General features: G+C 45.6%; 1 protein-coding gene across 12 annotated transcripts in view; it reads right to left on the bottom strand.

The window, feature by feature from the left end:
- Positions 1–20106, bottom strand: part of NFAT5 (nuclear factor of activated T cells 5) — a 221864-nt gene that overhangs the window by 30820 nt on the left and 170938 nt on the right. For 11 of the 12 annotated variants that reach the window (XM_063945450.1, XM_063945453.1, XM_063945451.1 and 8 more), the window contains one exon: positions 16571–16648. The exons of the other annotated variant lie outside the window; for it this stretch is intronic. In XM_063945450.1, the coding sequence (XP_063801520.1) occupies positions 16571–16648 (78 nt within the window). The remainder of the gene's footprint in view (positions 1–16570; positions 16649–20106) is intronic. 12 annotated transcript variants of the gene reach the window in all.

The following is a 20106-nucleotide window of genomic DNA, read 5'->3' as shown; positions in this document are numbered from 1 at the left end:
AAATGTTCAGGGATTTTAAATTCAATATGGGTCTGACTGAACTGTCCGGTTTCGGAACCACAAACATTGTGGAATAGTAACCCCTTCCCTGTTGAGGGAGGGGAACCTGTACCACCACCTGCTGGAGATATAATTTGTGAATTGCCGCTAACACTACTTCCCTTTCTATGGGGGAAGCAGGCAGGGCTGATTTTAGGTAACGGTGAGGGGGCATCACTTCGAATTCCAGCTTGTATCCCTGAGACACAATCTGTATAGCCCAGGGATCCACCTGTGAGCGAACCCACTGGTGGTTGAATTTTCGGAGACGCGCCCCCACCGCTCCCGGCTCCACCTGTGGAGCCCCAGATTCATGCGGTGGATTTAGTGGAAGCCGGGGAGGACTTCTGTTCCTGGGAACTAGCTGTATGGTGCAGCTTCTGTCCTCTACCCCTGCCCCTGGCAAGAAAGGACGCACGTCTGACTTTCTTGCCTTTTTGTGATCGAAAGGACTGCATTTGGTAATACGGTGCTTTTTTAGAGACGGCATCGCCTGTCCATTGCCGAGTCCACAGAACCCTTCTGGCAGAAATAGACATTGCATTTATTCTAGAGCCCAGTAGGCAAATGTCCCTCTGGGCATCCCTCATATATAGGACAGCGTCTTTTATATGCCCCAGGGTCAGTAAAATAGTATCCTTGTCCAAGGTATCCAGTTCCTCGGACAGTGTATCTGTCCATGCTGCTACAGCACTACACATCCAGGCCGACGCAATTGCCGGCCGCAGTATGGTACCTGAATGTGTATAAACAGACTTCAGGATACCTTCCTGCTTCCTATCCGCAGGATCCTTTAGGGAGGCCGTATCCTGTGACGGCAGGGCCACCTTCTTAGATAAGCGTGTCAGAGCTTTGTCTACCCTAGGGAAGGATTCCCAGCGCATCCTGTCCGTTGGCGGAAAGGGGTACGCCATAAGTAACCTTTTGGAAATCAGCACTTTCCCATCAGGAGAATCCCAAGCTTTTTCACATAACTCATTTAACTCATGTGAAGGGGGAAAAGTCACCTCTTGTTTTTTCTCCCCAAACATATAAACCCTCTTGTCAGGGACAGGGTTTACCTCTGATATGTGCAATACATCCTTCATAGCTACAATCATGTAGCGGATGGCTTTAGCCATTTTAGGCTGCAATTTTGCATCATCGCCATCGACACTGGAGTCAGAATCCGTGTCGATATCTGTGTCAACAATATGGGATAGTGGGCGCTTCTGAGACCCTGACGGCCTCTGCGCTGTAGGATCAGGCATGGGCTGAGACCCCGACTGTCCCAAGGCTTCAGCTTTATCCAACCTTTTATGCAAGGAGTTTACATTATCATATAACACCTTCCACATATCCATCCAATCAGGTGTCGGCGCCGACGGCGGGGACACCTCATTCATCTGCACCTGCTCTGCCTCCACATAGCCCTCCTCGTCAAACATGTCGACACAAGCGTACCGACACACCACACACACAGGTAATGCTCTATATGAGGACAGGACCCCCACAAGGCCTTTTGGAGAGACAGAGAGAGAGTATGCCAGCACACACCCCAGCGCTATACGACCCAGGAATCACACAGTAACTTAAGTGTTTACCCAGTAGCTGCTGTATATATGATTATTGCGCTAAATGTATGTGCCCCCCCTCTCTTTTTACCCTCTTTCTACCGTGAGTCTGCAGGGGAGAGCCTGGGGAGCTTCCTCTCAGCGGAGCTGTGGAGAGAAAATGGCGCTGGTGAGTGCTGAGGAAGCCCCGCCCCCTCAGCGGCGGGCTTCTGTCCCACGATTTGGTGTAAAAAATGGCGGGGGCTCATGCATATATACAGTGCCCAGCTGTATATATGCTGCTTTTGCCAGGAGGTACTCAATTGCTGCCCAGGGCGGCCCCCCTGCGCCCTGCACCCTACAGTGACCGGAGTGTGTGGGTTAGTGTGGGCGCAATGGCGCACAGCTGCAGTGCTGTGCGCTACCTCATGTGAAGACAGGAGTCTTCTGCCGCCGATTTTGACGTCTTCTTGCTTCATCCGCCGGCTTCTGTCTTCTGGCTCTGCGAGGGGGACGGCGGCGCGGCTCCGGGAACGGACGACCAAGGTTAGGTTCCGGTGTTCGAACCCTCTGGAGCTAATGGTGTCCAGTAGCCTAAGAAGCGCAACCTAGCCGCAGTTAGTAGGTTTGCTTCTCTCCCCTCAGTCCCACGTAGCAGAGAGTCTGTTGCCAGCAGAAGCTCTCTGAAAATAAAAAAACCTAACTAAAATACTTTCTTAATAGCAAGCTCAGGAGAGCTCACTAAAATGCACCCAGCTCCTTCCGGGCACAGATTCTAACCGAGGTCTGGAGGAGGGGCATAGAGGGAGGAGCCAGTGCACACCAGTAGTACTAATTCTTTCTTAGAGTGCCCAGTCTCCTGCGGAGCCAGTCTATTCCCCATGGTCCTTACGGAGTCCCCAGCATCCACTAGGACGTTAGAGAAAAAGAAATTACGGGAGTTCAGCTTGCATTCCAGAAACACAAACCTACCATTTGGATCCGTGTTTACCGTAATTAATTCAAACTGTACAGTTCTCTTTATCATGACTGACACCCCCTTGGAAGAGGAGGAGTGAGAGGAATGATACGCCCAGCCTACCCAAGGCCTGCGGAGCGACAATAGTCTATTCCCCTCCAAATGAGTTTCACTCAGACAGATAATATCCGGGCCATATTTCTTAATCATTTGAAATACTAAGGATCGCTTTACTTTATTATTAATGCCCCGGACATTCCATGCCAGAATCTTTAAGGCAGACATGTCGTCTTTTGTACCATCTGAGACACAACGTGCAGAGACCCAACAAGGTGAGAGAGGAGCCCCCCCATTACCATTATCCAAGTATCTATCTGCCCGTACACGGTACCATCCCTGGAACCATATCGCCCGCAGGCCCCGGGCCCCGAGCCAAACCCCTCTAAATAGCACAGCATCACCTCACAATTTGGTAAATGGTCGTATGAAAAACAATAAACTGAAAAAAGAGAAATAGAAAAGTAACAGAAAAACAAACATCATCCCAACAACATCCCCCCTCCCCGTATACCTCCCCGAACTGTGGCATACACATATCCCTAACAGAGCTCAAACCTTGGTAATCCGAAAGCCTACGGCAGTGCTATGCGTAGCATACAGATTCAAACAAAAAACCCCAATACAAAACCGATGCATAAAAGTCACTACCCAGCAAAGTCCAGAACAACTAATACAAAAGGAAGCTCCCCGGACATATACTTGCATATTGTAGGCCTATATAGAAAGGACACTGGATGTCAGTCCGGAGCCATCTGGCGGGCACCCGGAGCGTATCTGTCCAGCCAGGTCGCCGCCTCCCTTGGAGAACTGAAGAACTTAGTTTCCCCGTCCGCCACCACACGCAGCCTGGAGGGAAACAGCATCGAATAGGGAAGATTCAGGTCACGAAGACGCCGCTTGATGGGCAGAAACTGGGCCCGATCCTTCTGGACATCCGCTGCAAAATCTGGAAATGCCGACACCCGAACACCATTTCGAAGCAGGGGGCCCTTCACGCGGCCCAGGCGCAGGACGGAGTCCCGGTCTTTGTAATGCAGAAACTTGGCTATAAATGTTCGCGGAGGTGCACCCGGAGGCAGAGGGCGTAAAGGATTCAGCGCCATACGCCTCTTTCAGCCAGGACTCCAGGAAATCCTCGGGATGTGCCCCCTCCTCCTTTTCAGGCAGGCCCACAAATCTCACATTGTTTCTGCGAAGGCGTCCCTCCATATCCAGGAGTTTAGTTTGCATAGCCGAAACTTGCTGGGAGACAGCAGACACAGACCGCTGCAAGGGGCCAGTGAGGTCCTCTAGGTTGGAGACCCGCGTCTCGGTTTCGCCCACTCTTTCTCGGACGCGCTGGACATCCTGGCATAACAGTGATAAATCGCACTGCACCTTCTCCATTTTGTCCGACAGGCGTTGTTCGCTGGCCGCTATGGCCTCCAAGACTTGTTGAATGGAAGGAGCAGACGGCTGCATGTCCACACCCGTATCGGCCCCAGCTGGGGGAACGGGTCGGGTAGAGGGGGAGGTTTTAGGAGAGGATTGCGTCGGCTGGGTGGGAGGCTGACGGGCAAACCTCTCCAATTTAGCCGCCGCCGCACTTTGACCACCCCTCACCATAATATCAATGTTCAAGCAGCACTCAAAGCCCAGGTATTCAGTGTCAGGAGGTGCAGCAAAGGACAGTAATTGCAGTGTCAGCAATGCACCAGGGCCCCAGGCGTCTTGTAATGAAACAGAGGGGGGATGGGGGCCAGGGGGACCCAAGAGGAGGTGTTATAATATAATATAGGCTGGGCAATGAAAAAGCAGGGCAGCGTGTCCTGGGCCACTCTATCCAGCCCTGCAGCCCCTGTAGAGTCCCAGAGCAGTGCAGTGCAGAAAGGATTAATACATGGAGGAACTTCCAAAATGGCCGCCGGGCCCACTGCCTCACCTCCCTCACTCAGGCACACGGATCTCGGGCGCCAGGGGACAGGAGCAGCCAGGTATGGGATCCAGGTGGTGCAAGGAAAGGGCGCCGCTCACCCCACGCCGGCGGCAATCTTCACCGCGGGTCCGCGGCTATGTCCCGCAAATCGAGGCCGGGGATGTGCTGGCGGCCTAGGCCTGAGAACTGGGCGGCTGCCGGCGCTGGCCGGAGATACGGGCAGAAGTCTCTCAGCAATGCCCGCCGCCTCCCCAGAGAGACTGTGAGAGTTAGGCGCCGGAAAGCAGGTTTAAGGGAGCCCAAGGAGTAGATCAGGATTAATAATCCGGGGAGCTCCTATATCCTGCTTCCTACCCGCCGTGGCCACGCCCAGACAGTTGTATTTCTTGCTGTTGCAGGTTGGCGGCAGCACCTACAAACAGAAGGACTCATCAGAACAGAGTCAGGACTGGAGTTGTAAGAGAAAAAAAAAAAATCACACTGACATTGCCAGGGACTGAGACAGCCTTTGCATTGACCTGCCCTGGTATTAAAAAAAAAAGAAAAGACCTATATTGTGGTCCAAGAGAAAATTGTGCCATAATTATCATCTAAATGCACACGTCTAATTTCTGGGATTCCTGAACAACCCCAATTTTCCCTTTCACATCATGGTAGAGGGAGAAAGGAATGTGGGTAATGTTGTAGTTATACCAAATAAATGTCTTCTGACATTTTTGCAAGCCAGAGAAAAATATCCAATACTCCAACAATTTCCCTTGGCATAGTTACAAGGTCTTTTTGATCAGGATTGGTGGAATAGTACTGATGTTATGCTACGATCCCATTTGCTAGGAAGGCTATATGGATACATTACACTATCTTGAGAAAGACGACAGAATATGCGCAGGTAACATCAGGGGTCAGTCAAAGGTTGTCCTCTTTTCCTTCTCTAATGTGTGAGACTTTGCTTAAGACTCTACATAGCTCATGTAGTTGATTACCTGCAGTGCAATACCAAGAAAGGTTTTTAAACATTTTTCATAACTCCTACTTTATGCCTCATAGGCAATATTTAGCAGGTATGACTTCTTCTCATAACGGTCTACGTTGTCATATTTCACAAGCAGATTTCTTTCATTGTTTCCGGTCCTGCCCATTATTATGTCAGTTTTGGCTTTCAGACAGGAAATTTTCTTTGGATTATCTAGTAAATTATATTCCATTCTCAGCAGAATGGGCTATATTCAGGATGATACAGACTACACAAAGGACTGCAAAGGAATGTAGGAAACGGCGTCTAACCATTCGTGCAGCTGCATGAAAAGTAATTTTGCAGAGATGGATTTCAGTCTCTCCACCCTCCCTGACAATGTTTCAAAATATATTATTCCATGTCTTTAACATGGATTGGATAGATAGTTCTTTAGCTAAAACGCGCTTAACCCCATGGTTTTTCAATACTATGAAAAGCAATATTTCCACTCTCCCTGGGGAATACCAGTGTAGAAATGAAGATTCTCTGAAAAATAGCATAACAAAGGAGGGTTTTGGGAGACCTTCACATTAAATATTTTATAGCAATTTTTGATTTAAATCGCCTTTTTGCATTTCAAAGTGGCATTTTAGAATTTTATATTGTGGCAACAGCACAAAAAAAGACCAACTTTGTACACTACTCATGAAATACAGCAGATATGTGAGACGTCTGTTTTCATTTTTTGACAGCTGTTGATAATAAAAAATGCACAACTTGCCATGCTATTTTAAAACCTTGGCCAGTTTTACAAAAGGTTTGCATGCATATTTAAGTTCCAATCAACAGTATGACCAAAAGAGACCATGGTCAGTATGGTCTTTATGTCAAATTAATATTGATAGATGTCCATCTATGAAATAAAAATTTCCTATTATTTTGGGATTTCAGAAAATACATAACCAGATGCAAATTTAGCTCGAGTTACAGCTTTAGATGGAGTGGCGTTTAACATTTCTTCTACATCACAGGATTTAAAGTGCACGTTGATTTATCTTCCATGTAGACTGCATTAGGTTAAAAAAAAAAAAAACAACCACATTTTAGTACATTCCTCTCTTTTACCTAAAAAATTACTAAACTGTGGATTTTTGTTCCAAACCCCATATCCATGCACACAAGGAGACAAGGCAAATTTGGAGCAAGATCGGGAGTGATGGGGCGAGTTGATGCGCTCTACTGGCATTTCCATGTGGGGGCAACAGCACATTGTGGCAAACTGAATCAAACCCCTAAGTGTCAACAATCCCTTTTCTTGAAATCAATTACATTAATTATGTAACACATACAAGTCTATAGTTTTATTTCCCTTCTGCCCTTTTTGGGAGTAAAAATACCCACCACCTTCTGTAGTTAATATATGTGTGCGTCTACAGTACAATACGTTCTAGGTTTTTTGTCTAGTTTTAAAGACCCCTTTGAAGATTCAACAGAAAATATACAGCAATTTCTTGGTCTCCTTCAAAACGTCTCCCCTCAGTTTTTTCTGTTTCTTTCTATATGACTAATATATCCGCCAAATGTTTTTTTCACTCGCTATTCAAGTGTCTAATCAGTTTTTTCTTCTGTTTGTGCAATATCACATTTTACTGTTTCTTTAGTCTCTTTTAGGCCATCTGGTTTTTATATGCTTCCTTCCACAATGGTGTTTATTTATCTATCTATCAAAGACACAATCACATCTTATCTGATTGAACTTGATCAGATGCTGTGGGAAACACACAGTTTATATATATAATCCAAGTACTATTTTTATATTTCACCTGGTGTTTAGGCTTATAGCATCTTCCAGTTGCCAGCACCTTGAATCATAGTGACCTTTTCTTTCTTTTGCCAACGTATCTGGCACAAAGTTCTACTGCATTAAATAAGGCACTTTATTTTATTGTTCCTGAACCCATCAACCCCTACCCTTCTCTCTGAGAGTCCCAGAAATGGTTCCTCATTTGACCAGTCAGACTTTCTAAATTCTAACAAATTTGATTTGGAATGGCTGTGATTTCCGGCTGCATTTATGTTAAACCACACAGACCGATGGCCACTAAGCCCCAAAATCTCTACAAGGGACACCCAATGCTTAGTCTCTCAGCATCATCACCTTCTATATCTCGGACAACCCAGTGGTTTCCTCTGCTAATAACCTATCCAATACCTCATTTTCCTGGTGGTCTATAAAAACGCTCACTCCTGGGTTTGGCATATTAGGTGTCCATTAATCATGTTGACAAAAGAATGTGGACATGGTTATTGTGCCAACACTGAACGTTTTGACATCATGTCAACCCTGATGTAACACTGACATCATGTTAATGTTGACGCTCTTTTCCCCTCCATGTCAATCTATCCCCAACAATAACTCTAACTCCAATGAAAATACCGACATTTTATCAGTGTCACTATTTAATGTCACTATCAATATTTATGATTTTGACATTATGAATGTCAACATCATCACTGCTAACTTCCTGAATGCATCCCCTCGCTCCTATATGCAATGCTCTATGTTCAGATTAATGATGCAGCTCCACCAACCCGGTCAGTCATCACTGCACTGTGCCTAAGTAATATATACGAGTCCTATACGATCATCTGAGACCTGAACACAAGGTGAAATATATAAAATAGTGCTTGGATTATATATATATATATATATATATATATATATATATATATATATATATAGTTCCAATGAAGAATGGCACTCAGAGACAAAGTTGCAAAAAAGGACTATTCATTTCCACAAGTCAACGTTTCGAGGCTCAAAGCCTCGTCGTCAGGACAAACAGCTTTGAACCTCGAAACGTTGACTTGTGGAAAATAATAGTCCTTTTTTGCAACTTTGACTCTGAGTGCCATTCTTCGTTGGAACTTTATTCTTCTTGTTTTGTTTGGCACCTGAACACGTTGAGAACTATTATTGGAGTGCCGGCTGCTGCTGTATCTATATCTATCTATATATATTTATATATCTATATATCTATATATCTATATATATATATATATATATTTCCCACGGCATCTGATCAAGTTCAATCAGATAAGATGTAATCGTGTCTTTGATAGCAAAGGTTACACAATGTAGATGTTAGTAAGTTAAAGTCAGGAATCAGGCAGATTAGTGGAGGCCAACGGAAAGGGTATCTGGATAAGTTTGTAGATAGAGGCTGGTATGACAGGTCCGCAGTTTGTAAGAAGAGAGACAGGGAGGATGAGAGAGTGAGAGGGTAAGAGCGTAAAAGAGAGAGTGAAAGATAGTAGGCAGGCGAGAGAGAGGACTAGAGATAGGAAAAGATGTGAGAGGGAGAAATAGCGAGAAAGAGGAGGAGGTAGAAAAAGATGAGAGAGGGAGAGCGAGCGAAAAAGAGGATTACAGTTAGGAAAAGACGAGAGAGAGAGAGAGGGGATGAGAGTTAGGAAAAGATGAGAGAGTGTGCGAGAAAGAGGATTCCAGATCGGAAAAGATGAGTGTGTGAGAAAGGATGAGAGGAAAAGTTGAGAGAGAGAGAGAGGAGAAAGATCCTCTTGTGCAAGAAAATGTTGCATCGCTGTTATATGCTTGTGCAGACACCACAACTACCAGCTGCTTCTTTTTAATAAAAAATATAAAATTTGTTGTTTTCATGATAATCCAGCTGAGTGCCTACATAGAAAAGCAGCTTTCTGACTTGTAGGACTGGTGAATAAGATGGACAATGGCCAGCAGTACACATGGAATATTTGCTCAAAGGCCAAAAATAGAAGTGTTTAATCTGAGGAGAAGTGGAGAGCCATGCATGGCAAAACCTCTCACATTCCCATCTGTTCTCCGATTTAGCTGTGACACTTTATTCCCTCTGTTCTCCTGAGCCCTATGCCCAGACATCAGTCACTGTGCAAGTCCTGAATTTCCAATCTTTGATAAGACTTCAGAAGTCTGGCCAAGAAAGAGTTCTAGAAACATACTATGACGTATCACAACTATGGCTGATATATGGCTCTCCTTACTGTCTGTCCTTTGCCTAGTCCTCCTTCCTGCCCAAGGACCCACAGGAATGGAACCCTTAAGTCAATGGACATCTCACCTACATCTAAGAATAGATTTTTTATGCTCTTCTACCAGAACTTGGAAACACGCAGACATCACAGACTTCGCCATTACTTGGTGATAATGATACATATACATATATATTGACATTAAATTTAGGAAGATTGCCATTAACCGCATTCCCCCACAGTGTATTCTACGTGTCGCTCAACCTAGTCTTATTCACTCAGCAGACACAGCGAAACACCACTCATTATATGTCAGAGACACCTGGCTAAAATTTAACCGCAGAGGATTTAGTTTTAAATATGTACAAAGTCACAGATGAAGCACAACGGAACTGTGTGTGAGAAAAAGCCATGGCTGCTGCATCGTAGCTCTTCATACACAGATTCAGACGTTGGGCTAGATCAGGGGTGGGGAACCTTTTTTCTACCAAGGGCCATTTATAAAATCCTTCGGGGGCCATACAAAAATTATCAACTTAAAATTAGCTTGTCCCTAGTAGTTATGCCCCAGTAGATATGCCCCCAGTAGTGCACTGCCAGATACACATATGCCGCCACAGTGCCAGATACACATATGCCGCCAGTAGTGCACCGCCAGATACACATATGCCGCCACAGTGCCAGATACAGATATGCCCCCACAGTGCCAGATACAGATATGCCCCCACAATGCCAGATACACATATGCCGCCAGTAGTGCACCGCCAGATACACATATGCCGCCACAGTGCCAGATACAGATATGCCACCACAGTGCCAGATACAGATATGCCACCTCAGTGCCAGATACAGATATGCCCCCATAGTGCCAGGTACACACATGTCCCCACAGTGCCAGATACAGATATGCCACCACAGTGCCAGATACAGATATGCCACCACAGTGCCAGATACAGATATGCCACCACAGTGCCAGGTACACACATGTCCCCACAGTGCCAGATACACATATGCCGCCACAGTGCCAGATACAGATATGCCACCACAGTGCCAGATACAGATATGCCACCACAGTGCCAGGTACACACATGTCCCCACAGTGCCAGATACATATATGTCCCCACAGTGCCAGATACATATATGTCCCCACAGTGCCAGATACAGATATGCCACCACAGTGTCAGATATGCCCGCATAGTGCCAGGTACACACATGTCCCCACAGTGCCCGATACAGATACGTCTCCACAGTGCCAGATACAGTATGCCCCCACAGTGCCAGATACAGTATGCCCCCACAGTGCCAGATACAGTATGCCCCCACAGTGCCAGATACAGATATGCCCCACAGTGCCAGATACAGATATGCCCCCACAGTGCCAGATACAGATATGCCCCCACAGTGCCAGATACAGATATGCCCCCACAGTGCCAGATACAGATATGCCCCCGCCCTGCTCACCGCTGCTGCTGGCCTTCTCCTGCCCCTTTGTGCTGCTGTGTGTGACAGGGGAGGAGAGTGCAGCGTGCACCTCTCCTGCCCCTTTGAGCTTAGTCCGGCCGCGGCGGCGTGTGTCATCTGTAGGGAGGAGAGCGCAGCTATGTCCACTGTCCAGCGGCGGCGTGTAGGATCTCAAACCAGCCGCCAGTTCGTAAGCCAATAAGAACTCACAGACCGGCAGCGCGGCTCCTGATTGGCTGCCGGGCCACGAGCTCTGATTGGCTCACGAACCGGCGGCTGGTTTGAGATCCTACACGCCGCCGCTGGACAGTGAACATACTGTAGCTGCGCTCTCCTCCCTGCAGATGACACACGCCGCCACGGCCAGACTGAGCTCAAAGGGGCAGGAGAGGCGCACGCTGCGCTCTCCTCCCCTGTCACACACAGCAGCGGGTGGCCGGGCTGGATCAGTTGGCTTTGCGGGCCTTATACGGCCCGCGGGCCTTATACGGCCCGCGGGCCGGAGGTTCCCCACCCCTGGGCTAGATACATCATTGCTTGGAGAGTGATAAAATGGAAAAAGTGATAAACTACCAGCCAATCAGCTCCTAACTGCAATTTATTAAACAGGGCCTGTGACATGGCACTGGCTGATGCTTTTTCTCTCTACATTTAATCACTCTTCAAGTGATGATACATCTAGCCCTCTAACTTTTACAGGATGTGTTTGAAAAATGACAGGAGCTGATTTGTTAGAACTCTCTCTCTCCAAGCTTTGATACGTCTCCACTGCTCCAGTTTTTGGAGCTCCACTTACAGTAAAACTTTCTGCAAAATAGCCAGATTTAACAAGGGCAGTGAGCCCTAGGACAAGACGAAGCCACATAAGATGAACTGCTTCTTATTCTGTCATCAAAATCCGCAATTCACAAGTTTTGTTAATTTTTCTTTATTCCAAAGCTGCTTAGTAAATGGCTGCGATACTAAGACTTCCCATCTAAAAATCACATTTCTTATTCAAGTAACAAATCATTTATATAAAAACTGCTGTTAAAAAAAATACAAAACATAATAGTAAATGCACATCACTTGTCCGTTTGCTTTTCAGCAAGAGCTGACAGATCAGACCAACCACCATTTCATGCTTCTTTTTTTAGGACTTGGAATATAAAATGGCGGATCGATGTTTACATTCTGTAATGGAGAACTGTTGTTCAATAACAACTTGCTGGTCGCTTAACCCTTGCCCAGGGTTTATACCTAATATCTGCCTTTATTCCAGTCTAAAACAGCTCTGCAGTGTGATTTTCTATTTGCGGAAATCATGAGGCATCTTATTTTCTTGGCCAGTCTCGGACTGGAAAAACAGGAACTGGTCTGTAAGCGTCTCTGAGGTTTTCAGAGTACTTTTAAAAGAATTTCATAGCATACTTCTCTGGCAATGGCTACATGTCTGTCTTGCTATTCTGAGCGGGTCACAAACATTACGTTGTGTTATGACTGCCTGGCACAGGGAAATAGTACTGCCCTGCACCAACATATCCCAGTCACCTGGGCCGTACACTCTCTATGGGCTTGGAAATTCCCACCAGTGTTTGTGTGTTTAAGGAATTAGCAGAAGTTATTTGCCCTCTACACTCCCAGCCTCCCCTTTATTCTAAGTCACAAGTCAACTCCATTACATCCACCATTCACAAACTCGCATTCCATAGCTTCAGCCTGCGAGAATGGGAATGTAAATCAGTCTACCAAAACACAAGTCACATTGGAGCCCAGAGGGTAACTGGCTGTAAACAGCTTTACTACTAATTTATTACATGGCTCTACTGTAAGCACTCCTCCATGCTCCGGGATGACCCCATGGATCACACTACTTCCCCATCACATGTTCCTTATTTTCCTGCAAGGTGACCGAAATCCTTGTGCCAGCTATCAGCAAATCACAGCACACTCCACTATAAACGCGAATACTAAAGATGAAAGACAACGGGCAATGGAATCACTCTGTTCCAGTACTAAACATTGCTGCCTCCAATAAGAATGTGCAAAATAAATGAATATTGCTTAAAAAACAAAACACAACAACAACAACCACAAGAGAGATCTGATTGCACCAATGATCTTTGTCTGATTTTCCAGATATAAAAGCAAAGTACAATGCCAAACTGTTTTCTGTATGACCACGGTTAGGACTAATTACTCTGTATTACCATACGGTCACTGCAAATATTGTTTTTCAGAGCTCATCTATGAACGGGATATCCTGAAAGTGCAACAATTTCAGCAAGTGTGGCACCACTGGGTATGTGAAAGCTGGTAGATTAATCTCAGGCTATAAATGTAAACAATATAAAAATTACTCTCCATTCTCGCATCGAAAAAAATCATATGCACCGAGTCTCAACGATGCTGCATACACTTCTGTTTACAGTCAAACCTCGCTTTACATCATCAAGCTAAATACTCACTGTAATCAGTGCCATTCCAACCAGGAGCCACGGGGATCGCACGCGGCAGAGTTCAGGCGCTCTGACTGTAGCTGTTGCTATTATTAATCTTCACTTATATGGCCAAGGGCACAAAAAAAAAAAATTTAGGTTGGGGAGGGGGGCAAGATATAAATTCATTTTTGCGCGCCTAAATAGCAGAATTCCACCCCCACAGGGGCAGCTGGAGTTACTTGACATACCACTTACCTGATGACAGAGCTTTATCTACCCATATATAGATACAGTGCCTTGCTAAAGTATTCACCCCCCTTTGCATTTTTCATGTTTTGTTGCCTCACAACCTGGAATTAAAATGGATTGTTTGAAGGTTTGCATCATTTCATTCACAGAACATGCAAACAACAAATAGGACAAAATAACAGAAAACTTCAGCGTGCATAACTATTCACCCCCCTAAAGTCAGTACTTTGTAGAGCCACCTTTTGCGGCCATTACAGCTGTAAGTCGCTTTGGATAAGTCTCTACGAGCTTGCCACATCTTGCCACTGGGATTTTTGCCCATTCCTCAAGGCAAAACTGCTCTAGCTCCTTCAACAGCAATCTTCAAGTCTGACCACAGATTCCTAATTGGATTGAGATCTGGGCTTTGCCTAGGCCATTCCAACACATTTAAATGTTTCCCCTTAAACCACTCGAGTGTTGCTTTAGCAGTATGCTTCGGGTCATTGCCCTGCTGGAAGGTGAACCTCCGTCCCAGTCTCAAGTCACAGGCAGACTGAAACAAGTTTTGCTCAGGAATATCCCTGTATTTAGCACCATCCATCTTTCCCTCCACTCAAAACAGTTTATCAGTCCCTGCTGCTGAAAGACATCCCCACAGCATGACACTGCTACCACCATGTTTCACTGTGGGGATGGTGTTCTTGGGGTGATGGGATGTGTTGGGTTTGCACCAGACACAGCGTTTTCCTTGGTGGCCAAAAAGTTCAATTTTAGTCTCATCTGACCAGAGCTCCTTCCTCCATACATTTGGGGAGTCGTCCACATGCCTTTTGGCAAACTCAAAACGTGCCTTCTTATTTTTAACACTAAGTAATGGCTTTTTTTCTGGCCCAGCTTTTTTTCTGGCCCAGCTTTATGGAGTGTACGGCTTACTGTGGTCACATGCGCAGATACACCAGTCTCTGCTGTGGAACTCTGCAGCTCCTTCAGGGTTACCTTTGGTCTCTGTGCTGCCTCTCTGATTAATGGTCTCCTTGCGCGGTCTGCGAGTTTTGGTGGCCGGCCCTCTCTTGGCACGTTTGTTGTGGTACCATGTTCTTTCCATTTGAAGATGATAGATTTGATGGTGCTCCGGGGGATCATCAAAGATTTGTTTTTTTTTGTTTGTTTTTTTATAACCCAACCCTGATTTGTACTTCTAAACAACTTTGTCCCCGACTTGTTTGGAGAGCCCCTTGGTCTTCATGGTGTGATGCCTCTTGCTTAGTGGTGTTGCAGCCTCTGGGACCTTTCAGAAAAGGTGTGTTTATACTGACAGATCATGCGACACTTAGATTGCACACAGGTGGACTTCATTTCACTAATTAAGTGACTTTTGAAGGCAATTGGTTGCACCAGAACTTTTGAGGGGCTTCATAGCATATGCACATGCCAATTTTCAATTTATTTATTTTTATAAAAATAATTTTTTTAATATCATTTTTTCTCATTTCACTTCACCAACTTACCAACTATTTTATGCAGATCCATCACATATAATTCAGATTAAAAAAATAAAATTAAATTACAGGTTGTAGTGTAACAAAATAGTAAAAAGCCAAGGGGGATGAATACTTTAGCAAGGCACTGTATCTCTACAGATTCAGTGCCACAAGGGGAAGGGTGGGAGTGTTTGGGTCCAAGGGGGACAGGAGAATGGATGAATAATAATAAAAAAAAAAGAATAATTTAATTATATAGCGCTTCTTCTCCAGTAGGATTTAAAGAGCTTGGAGGGAGAGCTTTGGGGAAAGAGGGGAGGAACATATGAATTGGGAGATGAGAAGGACGCAGGTCTGGTCCCAGAGAAGGTGTCATCCAACAGTAACTAGCCACGCACTGTTGGGGCAGGAGCGGAGTGCAGGGAGGAGGACAGCCCTTGAGGCGGGTGGAGAAGGCCAGTGGGGAGGAAGAAGGTGGAGCTACTGGAAAGTTAATTATCTTCATCTTGACACTGCCTATGTTAACACTTGATGGTGGCCACACTGCGCTCTGTGACTCAGTACGTTGACTGGTGCCTCTTAAATGTTTGGAAAGGGGCGATCTGCCCCCTTGCCCACCTGTTCCAACACCTATGTACTGTATATGGCTATAGGGTAGGCTTCATCATACCCCGGGCACACGTCAAGTGCAGAAAACGGAACTGTTTTAAGCAGCACATGAAAGTATCAGAACATCTACCAGTTTGTACCAATCTGTAAATTCCAAAATGAGACTGTACAGGTTTTAACCTTCATATTCTTCTAATAGTTAATGGTTGCCAACTTCTGCTATAGGCAAAAGAACATTTTCTACACATTTATCTGTAAAACACGTATCAGAAAAGTCCCCCTTTTGAGTTATGCGTCATCAACCCAGCAAATGCATTAAGTTAGGAACAAAATAAAACAGAACTGCTGTTAATTCAGGATGCATTTTATCCAATGGCAGCATTGATTTGTCTGGTTACTTTATTATGTATAGGGCATAATAACGTCTCATTACTGGCAGAAGTGTACTGTCAATAGCCTGATACATCCCAACATTTACAAGTTAAGCCGTTAGTGACAACTGGAGTCTAATTGTAAAGATTACTGTGATAAATATCATATATACTTGGGAGTTTTAAAGGACAGACTGTCAAATTCACACACAGGGGTATGGCTCGACACTCAAATTAAATTCTTCGCCATATCAGGCTACTGGGCAGAAATTGGCAGCCGTTCAGTAATTGTACAAGAGCTGTGGGATGACTGTGGCTTGTAGTGGATGATAGAGGGGTTACTTCTCCATAGAGCTGCAGTGCCATGTCACTGCTGGAATTAACAGTACATCTAATTTTCCTTCATGCTTAAGATATGAAAAGGAATGATTATTTGTTCTGTAAAACACTTTAATTCTCAGAAGGAATTTAGTGAACTTTTGAATCAATATGAAGATGATGAATACCTTTCATAGAGTCTTCAAAAGTACAGGACTGTGATGGGCTGGAAATCTCTTTCTTTATGAGAGCACTTACGGGATTGGCTGCCAATGGAAGAGAAAGGTTAATTACACACGTTAAGTCAAAACCTTTGTCTGCACAAGAGAAGAAGGTTGTGATATTTCTCACACATTGGGGGAGATTTATTAAACCTTCTAAAGTGGTCAAGTGAAGGGGTTGCCCGTAGCAGCCAATCAGATTTCAGATATAATTTTATAGTATGTAGTAGATCGATGATAGCTAGAATCAGATTAGCTGCTTTCAGCAACACCTCCACTTGTCCTCTTTACAGTTCAATTTTCTCTGTGGGAGTACAGGTCTTTCCCAAGAAATTGATTTAAAAAAAAAAAAGTGGGAAGACGGATATATAAATGACCCCATGCACAGGCAATAGCATGGAAGAGGACTACACAATGCATGTAACATGTAAGTGTACAGAAGACCAGTAGAGGGCATATGTCTATATAGTAAACATGAAGGAAAATTGTATTTTCTTATGAATAAGGACCTGTTAAATTTGTCCTTTTGCCAGGATAGGTCTTTTAGTGAACCGATAAATGTATAAAAGACATGTTCTCTTTGTTTAAGATACTTTGCTTTAAAAGGACGCTAAGTGTAATGCGTTTAATAGTACCTAGCAAAGAGAGATGTACGGTTGTACACTGTTAACGGTAATCCCTTTCTGCAGGCTGTGATGAAAATTAGGGAGCTGTGTCGCCCACCAATTTGCCCAGGTGCTCCCGTATTTAGGCCTGAATTTGTGAAAAGGCTGCAGGCCCCCGCCTAGGGGTGCAGTGGAGACAGGTCGGCACGCTGCTCTGTGTAAACATTGAGGAAATCTCTGTATATGGATTTTTTTCTTTTTTATTCTGAGGACAGGGTCTTATTCTACTAAAATGCAGGAAGAGACTCCTAATATTCCCATTATACTGATTAGCAGTGCTCTTCACAGTGACAGTAGAAGCGCTCAGTGATGACGTGTGTATTACAGATCAGCTTGTATAGCAGAGATTCCGATAAGGACTGTAAAAGGAGTACACGACATGACTGATTCTGAGTAACATGCAGATGTGGCAGCGACTGCAACCTTTGCCACGTCTGTGTCTCTAGCTAATGCTCCTAACAGCGCTCCTACCAGTGACGTATACGGAGATGCCAACTTGCAGATTCCTGTGGCGGTGCAAATCCGTCTCACTGTGTCTTTAGATGCACCATGAAACAATGTCACAATGTATGACATTCCTCCATCTTCCCTTTGCATAACAGCGCTCCTCACAGTGACTGTAGGGGTAGACGCTATGTGTTCATATCTGGTTGTATGACATTACTCCCTCTTCACCTTGTGTAACAGCGCTCCTCACAGTGACTGTAGGGGTAGACGCTGCATGTTCATCTCTGGGTGTATGACATTCCTCCCTCTTCACCTTGTGTAACAGCGCTCCTCATAGTGACTGTAGGGGTAGACGCTATGTGTTCATCTCTGGGTGTATGACATTCCTCCCTCTTCACCTTGTGTAACAGCGCTCCTTATAGTGACTGTAGGGGCAGACGCTGCGTGTTCATCTCTGGGTGTATGACATTCCTCCCTCTTCACCTTGTGTAACAGCGCTCCTCACAGTGACTGTAGGGGCAGACGCTATGTGTTCATCTCTGGGTGTATGACATTCCTCCCTCTTCACTTTGTGTAACAGCGCTCCTCACAGTGACTGTAGGGGTAGACGCTATGTGTTCATATCTGGGTGTATGACATTCCTCCCTCTTCACCTTGTGTAACAGCGCTCCTCACAGTGACTGTAGGGGTAGACGCTACATGTTCATCTCTGGGTGTATGACATTCCTCCCTCTTCACTTTGTATAACAGCGCTCCTCATAGTGACTGTAGGGGTAGACGCTGCAGGTTCATCTCTGGGTGTATGACATTCCTCCCTCTTCACCTTGTGTAACAGCGCTCCTCACAGTGACTGTAGGGGCAGACGCTGCATGTTCATCTCTGGGTGTATGACATTCCTCCCTCTTCACTTTGTGTAACAGCGCTCCTCACAGTGACTGTAGGGGTAGACGCTGCATGTTCATGTCTGGGTGTATGACATTCCTCCCTCTTCACCTTGTGTAACAGCGCTCCTCACAGTGACTGTAGGGGTAGACGCTATGTGTTCATCTCTGGGTGTATGACATTCCTCCCTCTTCACCTTGTGTAACAGCGCTCCTTATAGTGACTGTAGGGGCAGACGCTGCGTGTTCATCTCTGGGTGTATGACATTCCTCCCTCTTCACCTTGTGTAACAGCGCTCCTCACAGTGACTGTAGGGGTAGACGCTGCGTGTTCATATCTGTGTGTATGACATTCCGCTCTCCTCACTTTATATAACAGCGCTCCTCATAGTGACTGTAGGGGCAGACGCTGCATGTTCATCTCTGGGTGTATGACATTCCTCCCTCTTCACCTTGTGTAACAGCGCTCCTCACAGTGACTGTAGGGGTAGACGCTATGTGTTCATCTCTGGGTGTATGACATTCCTCCCTCTTCACTTTGTGTAACAGCGCTCCTCATAGTGACTGTAGGGGTAGACGCTATGTGTTCATCTCTGGGTGTATGACATTCCTCCCTCTTCACTTTGTGTAACAGCGCTCCTCATAGTGACTGTAGGGGCAGACGCTGCGTGTTCATCTCTGGGTGTATGACATTCCTCCCTCTTCACTTTGTGTAACAGCGCTCCTCATAGTGACTGTAGGGGTAGACGCTATGTGTTCATCTCTGGGTGTATGACATTCCGCTCTCTTCACTTTGTGTAACAGCGCTCCTCATAGTGACTGTAGGGGTAGACGTTGCGTGTTCATCTCTGGGTGTATGACATTCCTCCCTCTTCACTTTGTATAACAGCGCTCCTCATAGTGACTGTAGGGGTAGACGTTGCGTGTTCATATCTGGGTGTATGACATTCCTCCCTCTTCACCTTGTGTAACAGCGCTCCTCATAGTGACTGTAGGGGCAGACGCTGCATGTTCATCTCTGGGTGTATGACATTCCTCCCTCTTCACTTTGTATAACAGCGCTCCTCACAGTGACTGTAGGGGCAGACGCTGCGTGTTCATCTCTGGCTGTATGACATTCCTCCCTCTTCACCTTGTGTAACAGCGCTCCTCATAGTGACTGTAGGGGCAGACGCTGCATGTTCATCTCTGGGTGTATGACATTCCTCCCTCTTCACTTTGTATAACAGCGCTCCTCACAGTGACTGTAGGGGCAGACGCTGCGTGTTCATCTCTGGCTGTATGACATTCCTCCCTCTTCACCTTGTGTAACAGCGCTCCTCACAGTGACTGTAGGGGCAGACGCTGCATGTTCATCTCTGGGTGTATGACATTCCTCCCTCTTAACCTTGTGTAACAGCGCTCCTCACAGTGACTGTAGGGGCAGACGCTGCTTGTTCATCTCTGGGTGTATGACATTCCTCCCTCTTCACTTTGTGTAACAGCGCTCCTCACAGTGACTGTAGGGGCA

This window comes from Pseudophryne corroboree, chromosome 11, assembly GCF_028390025.1.
Source record: "Pseudophryne corroboree isolate aPseCor3 chromosome 11, aPseCor3.hap2, whole genome shotgun sequence".
Classification (NCBI taxonomy): domain Eukaryota; kingdom Metazoa; phylum Chordata; class Amphibia; order Anura; family Myobatrachidae; genus Pseudophryne; species Pseudophryne corroboree.
Note: the sequence above shows the minus strand (reverse complement) of the source record. Positions and strands in the feature narration are given on the sequence as shown.